Source organism: Sesamum indicum, linkage group LG5 (genome assembly GCF_000512975.1).
Source record: "Sesamum indicum cultivar Zhongzhi No. 13 linkage group LG5, S_indicum_v1.0, whole genome shotgun sequence".
Classification (NCBI taxonomy): domain Eukaryota; kingdom Viridiplantae; phylum Streptophyta; class Magnoliopsida; order Lamiales; family Pedaliaceae; genus Sesamum; species Sesamum indicum.
In genome coordinates this window covers 18,259,484-18,266,425 of record NC_026149.1, presented here as the reverse complement: position 1 = coordinate 18,266,425, position 6,942 = coordinate 18,259,484, and the positions used below count along the sequence as shown (strand labels likewise).

At 28.3% G+C, this 6,942-nt stretch overlaps 1 protein-coding gene and 1 long non-coding RNA gene across 2 annotated transcripts; both read left to right on the top strand.

Moving 5' to 3' along the window:
- Positions 1,180–1,656, top strand: LOC105162965 (1-aminocyclopropane-1-carboxylate oxidase 5-like). Its single transcript, XM_011081146.2, has 2 exons — positions 1,180–1,343; positions 1,420–1,656. The coding sequence occupies exons 1-2, from the start codon at positions 1,242–1,244 to the stop codon at positions 1,654–1,656; spliced, it is 339 nt and encodes a 112-aa protein (XP_011079448.1). The 5' UTR covers positions 1,180–1,241.
- Positions 1,698–2,213, top strand: LOC105162911. The gene is made up of 3 exons (XR_847877.2): positions 1,698–1,828; positions 1,990–2,034; positions 2,166–2,213. It is a non-coding gene; the product is annotated as an uncharacterized LOC105162911 (long non-coding RNA).

Sequence of the window (6,942 nt, the reverse complement as noted above, 5' to 3'; positions counted from 1 at the left end):
GCAAAATCGCAAGGGGCTCATGATATTTTCATACATTTTTTTGCAAAATTCGACACTAGAAGAATCCAAATCATGAAATGTCAAAAAGTTACAGGGCAATTTTGCAACTCTTGAAATATAAAAAATAAAAATACCAAAGTATCAAAATTACAGAACCAGAAATATATGTAAGCCTATTATAATTTACTTTAGGATTCTTTGTTATATTAATATATTCATTGAATCGATGTATATATATAATTTAATTATTAATTAATTTATTAAAATATTAATATAATCACTTGTAAATTGTAGCGTTTATGAAAAAAGAAAATAAGAAGAAGAAAGTGCATACATGGTTCAATTAAAAACCCATTTTTGTTTTATGTTTGTCATTATTTCACCTTCTCTAACATAAAATAGGATAATTTAAAGCAATCGTAAACTAAAAAACTTTATGCATATGATATATTACATATGCAAATGAATAGAAATTATATCAGCAAAGGATTTGAAATACATCTACATTAAAATTATAAAATCTACTAATATTCAGAACACATATTTCGATTGAAATTAAAATTGAATGATTTGAATATTTTAAATTTAAATTTATCAATACAAATCTATTAAAATAATTTAAATGCATTAATCCAAGTGCACCCTCAAATAATAGTAAAATATATACCAAGAAAAAGTCCTGGAAAAAAAAATATATAAACAACATAAATGGTTTCATAGTTTAGAAAGTGTTCCGTCTTAAAGTTCTTTTATTACTATAGAATTTTTTAGGGTTAATTGAATTTAAACTCCGTCTGAAAATATAAAATTATATTTTTTTTTTCAAAAGCTTTTGAAATTATAAATACACTTTTTGTTAGAATGCTTTGTTTATAACTGTATTCTTTGTATTAGGGTTTGAACAAAAAATGTTGAATTTGACCAAAACAAAAATTGCATGAACTTCATATTTTTACTCTCCATTCAACTTTTGATAATTATTTCAAAATAAAGCAAATGGTCTAATGATGTTAAGATTCATTACCTTAGTTAAGGATTTCTGTCACTGTCCACCCTATTAAGGTTTAAACTTCTACAATATTCAGAAAGCAACAAATATAAATATATATAAGTAATGCTACGTTGCTTTATAAATAGGCCTAAAGGTGAGCTATTTAGCATCATATCAACACACTAGCAACAAGAAAAAGTTCTTAATTTTTGTACTTAAGTTGGTAAGTAGTTTCTTCAACTTATCATCAATGGGGATTCCAGTTGTTGATTTCTCAAAGGTTAATGGAAAGGAGAGAGCCGATACTCTAGCTCTGATTGATCATTACTGTCAAGAGTGGGGATTCTTTCAGGTACTTACATGACTACAACATGACTTGTTATTTTACTGTATGTTGGATTGTCTAATTGATTTCATTATTGCGACAGTTAATCAACCATGGCATCTCTGAGGAGCTCTTGGATAGGGTGAAGAGGGTGGCCACTGAATGCTATAAATTGGAAAGGGAGGCAGATTTCAGAAACTCAAAACCGGTGCAGTTGCTGAATGAGCTGCTAGAAAAGAATAGTGATGCGAAAATAGAGAATGTGGATTGGGAGGATGTTTTCCTACTCTCAGATGAAAATGATGAGGAGTGGCCATCAAAAACTATTGGTTTCAAGTAAACACTTTCATATATATAATTGTAGTATTATTATATATTCGACCGGCACACGCCTGGATACTCGTGATTAATTAGGCTGAATGGTGATGACGAACTGTGCTTATGAACCATGACTTGTTTCTCTCTCTCAGAATGAGTTGCTATTTGCTGAAATTGAATACATGCAAAAGAGGGTAAGAAATCATATATTAACTCATTATTGATTCTTGTCATACTTTAGCCTTTTCTTTAATGTTCAAAATTGCTACTATGCGCTGCTCTTTATAACATTGTTTCTGCTCAAAATCTCAGCTATCTGATTATGCTTCTTTTATCATGTAAACAATATTGGCAGCAGGAGATCGACTTACATCACAATAATCAATTCCTTCGAGCTAAGGTCTCTCTCTCAACCTCTCTCTCTCTCTCTCTCACAGACACATAGAGATTGTGTGTGTGCGTGTGTTTGTGTGTTGTAAGGAATTAAATTTGAGGTGGCTAATGTATGAACTGCATTGCATGCATGTGTAGATAGCTGAAACTGAGAGAGCCCAACAGCACATGAATTTGATGCCGGGGAGTTCAGAGTTTGAACTTGTTCAACAACCTCAGCATTTTGATGCTCGAAACTATCTTCAGGTCAATGGCCTGCATATCCTAAGTTTGTGTTTGGAGACTATATGTCCGTTTATCTTGAACAAAAATTCCAACCTAAAGAACCCAGATTCCAAGCCGTTGCAGCAATATAAAAGTTGATGACCCCAATGCCTATTGAGAAATGACAGAGTTTGTATGTGTCTTGTGTGTGTTTACGTTTTTAACTATGGTTTTGGGCTTGTCCTTTGAGCAAAATGCTTTATTGGGTGTATGTTAATTCACCCTTGTCTGTATGAAGCATACAAAAATAAATAAAAAGCTCATGTTGTCTTCCGTCTCAAATATTTCAGATGCTCCCATTTTTTATTTTGTAAAATTTAAGTTGCTATATATATTTATATCTCAATCTAATTCTATTAAATTTTAGAATGATTTACTTCTATACATTCCAACATTTTCGACAATTTAAAAATTCTATCATTAATGATTGATGTGATATTTTAGCAACGGAAACTAAATCAGTCGCTATGTGTAGAGATGAAAGTAATTATAATTATCCCAATATATATTAATGTGCTTGTCATCTTGGCTTTCCGTCTTTATGTGTATAAAATTAATAATCTTTCATGGTTTAAATATCATAAATAAAATTAAAATATATAAACCAACACATCATATTTTACAAAAAAAAAAAATAAAGAAAAGAAAACTAATTTAAGGTGCTATTGACACTACAAAAATATTATTTTCGCCGTGTCACAAATCGCTATTTATGACTGAAAAGGACCTTTTTTGTTATATTAGTAATAAAATAATGGGTTAAATATATTATTCACGATGTCACAAACCATATATACTCGCATTTACCCTTTTAAAGCATTCACGAAGAAAAAAATGCGCTTCTCACTTAACTCCCATAAATATGCTTTATTAAAACTACTTTTATTATTTGGAATTTTACTAAGATTTCATAAAATAATGTTTAAAATTTATAAATTGTTATAAATTATGTAATACAAAAAATATTTACAAGCCCAATATATGAAAATATCATCTACAAAGTTAATTATTTATGTTAAAGAATACAGTTAATATATAATTCATATAATTTAATAAAAAAAGTATGTTATATAACTTCGTTTTAAATTTTTATTCAATTACATGTACAAATAATTAAAATATATTTTATCATTACCAAAAATAGTATAGAGTATTATAGATTATATATATTAAAGATTTGCATATTTCACTGCTCGTGTATGTATATAGATTTTCGGTGTAATGTTTAAAATTGTATTGATAATTTTTTTTAGAAAAAAGTTAAATACATATAATAATACAAACAAAAATTATGTAAATATTTAAATAATTATGGAAAAATATAAGGATTGTTAAGTTATAGAGTTTTTTTTACTTTTTTCTTATTCTTATTTTTTCCTTTTTTTTTTTCTCTCGTACTTTTTCTTATTATTAAGTTATAGAGTTTATACAAATTCTATAATAATTATAGAATAAAATTTTTTGAATAATATTTATTTTAAATAAAATTATCTATAATGAATTAAAATAGTCATAACGTACTTTTCGCTCTGAAAAGAGATATAGGCCAATCTACGTACACGCACAATCATCTTTTCAGAAGAACATAACCCCTCACCACTTTTTTTGCGAGGGGCCACTGTTTATTCCAAAAATTTCTACCTTTTCGACCATTGTCCAAGTATTCTCTTATATATTTTGATTTTTTCAGTCAATTTTGCATAATTATAATAGTTCTTGTATGCTAAATTATTTTTTTGGTCCCACAAAAAGGGGTATTGCGTTTTTGGTTCCATGATTTGTTCGTTTAGATCCCAAAAGGGATAATTTTACTTTTTATATCCAAATTATAACCCTTTTTTTAATTTCAATATTCCAAGTTTCCAAGTCATCAGACTTGGTATCTAAAGTTTTTAACTTTCATCTGTCTGAGTATCCTCCATTAGGTTGATCATTATGACAAATGATCTATCTAATTTTGGATGAAAAATTAACGGGGGAGCTTGTTCATATAAGGCCATGTTTGGTTGTCATTTTATTCAACACACAAAAAATTCTATTTTGATTTTAATTTTGTAATTGAGGACAATAATGTAAAAAAAATACATTTAATCTAATATCTATTAAAAAAATACTAATTCAAATCATTGTGAAAATCCCAATTCAAACATTTTCTCCCTATTCAAATCATTATGGAAATACAAATTGATGCTAAAATGTGGATTAATGTAGAGATAATCGCCTGGTAATAATTCAACAACACTAACAGTCTTATATTCAATCACCACTCACATTGTTCGAAAAAATAAATAGAAAAATTGAACAAGCCACTGAAGGGCCGTCAATAACTTTATATATTATTGGTTGCGAGTCGAATAAATTTGCTTAATCGTCTCACCTATTAACAAGAAAATTGTTTAATAAAAAAAATAAACAGAACAATAGAAAAATAAGCATGAATTTAAGAAATAAACTAAAACAATACCTTCATTATGTCTCCTGGTTGATATGATGTAGTTGTGAGAGAAGGCTTACTACGGCTCCCAATCTCTTGAATTGTTTGTTCAGTATTTTTTGCATTACTATTTTGTGCCTCAAGCTCGATAATTTGCTTAGGTTCTTCCTATTTGTACAAATTATTTTATTCTCATTCACTCCCTTTCTTATTTTCATTGTGATTAGCCATTCACTGCATTTCCTGATAGTACTTGTCGAATTTCAAAATTTCTCAGTCATTCTTGTTCTTCATTTGGCATGAGAAGTTTTGGATCAATCCTCTTGGGACCGTCGTAATATTTGTCAAGAATTTCATGAGAAATTCCCTTCTCTGTATTTCTAGAATCTGAAAATATTCCCTATTTTCATTGTAACTCGAACTTTTGTTCGATTTTATTTGCTCTGAAAGAGTCTCCTCCATTAGTGGATAATATCAAAATGTAATATATTCATGTATTTCTTCAACAAACCTTTGATACCATTCTAGGCGAGCATGTGTGAAAATCAGATTTTTTGTGTGGACTAAGATAGCTCTTTAAAATCTGCTCAAGCGTAAAAATGTCCGAAAATCCGTTTGTGGTCTTGATTTAAGCCATTTTGAAAGTTATCGGATTAAATTGAAAGTGCACCAAGTTAAGGACTAAAAGTAATTGCATGAAAACTTATCGGATTCTAATTAGCATTTAACGTGAATGACCATGTTCACCAAAATATTGACATTTTGAGGACCAAAATTGTCACCTCTTTTGTCCTTTATCTTTGTAATTAATCATTCCAAGAGAGGCACATCCCTTCTCCAACCAAATCACTTTTGTCCTTTATCTTTGTAATTAATCATTCAAAGTCCTAAAATTAGTTATTTTGATGCAATGCATTGGATGGAGCCCAAATTTCAAATCCAATATCTACAGAGCCCCCCAGATTTTAATCTGAATGAGACATTTTTTAAGGCAAGATGCATGCATCAGAACCAGATTTTAATTACTATTTTATTTAAAAACAAGTTCTAGTTATTGCAATGTTGTCGTTCTATTGATAAAAAGTTGGCTATTTATTTATTATTACATATATGGTTATTTATTAAAGTTTATTACCATAAATTATTTATGGATTAACAATTTGTCTTCGATAAGTACAGAAATAATGATGTATTTGATAAAATGAGTTTTGTACCATAATTTAATTATAATTTTAGTTCTATAACTTTCCGGGTGTTGGTATTTCTTTGATCCTGCATGAATTGATTCACATGATTAAAGTTACAATAATTGAGTCGTGTGCAAGTCACATGCAATTTTTTCCGATCGAATTGGCCGAGAATGGACTAAAACTGAAAAAAAATTAAAGTTAAAGGACTAAATTACGAAAGTAAATTCATATAGGACGAAAATACCACCCCCTTTAAATTACAGTACTAAAATTATAATTGTTTTTTGTAAATAATTCATTTGCTTCCAGTTAAAATAGCAGTAAGCAAGATTATGATTAATCACTATTTGTACTAAATCTACGAAAGCAGCAACGGAAAATGAGGGTTATATATTTCTCTATTTTGTGAAAGTGATAAGAACTTATATTTACATGTTGAATAATTACAATAAAATGACACTAATGATGTTATTGATGTTACCGAATATAGTATACTCGTGTCGAGAACGAATGTTCCTTTACGTGGTAAAAGTATATTTTTGGTCTAAATCATACAAGATAGTATGCATGCTTAATGAGTGGGTTTTTTTTTTATTTTATTTAGATTTATTATAATTTAATGTATTGATCGAATCGATGTATTACTTATTTGTTCAGTTTATTAAAATATTAAGATATAACGTATAATTATCAGTTCTACAAAAGAAATAAGAAAAGAAGAAGAAGAAGAAGGTATTATAGTTTAATTTAAAAATCCATTTCTATTTTATATATGTTTGGCGTTATTAATTTCACCTTTGTTATAAACTTAGAGAAATTCTAAGTTTATTGGCCTATCACTCCTAATAGAATATAGAGTAAAATGTATATGTATTTCTCTCCAAAATCACTTTATTATTCTCTCCAAAGACTATATACAAATGAAATACATGGTGGTATTTATAGACCACAAAAATGTGGTTACAAAATACACCATAAATCATTATAATTACAAATCATAATGGGGGATACAAAAGGGTATAACATA

Bases quoted from the DNA above. Each gene is read 5' to 3' on its own strand.
- LOC105162965 (XM_011081146.2), top strand. From the start codon at position 1,242: ATGGGGATTCCAGTTGTTGATTTCTCAAAGGTTAATGGAAAGGAGAGA. The intron at 1,344-1,419 runs GTACTTACATGA...TTATTGCGACAG, and splicing joins AAGAGTGGGGATTCTTTCAG to TTAATCAACCATGGCATCTC.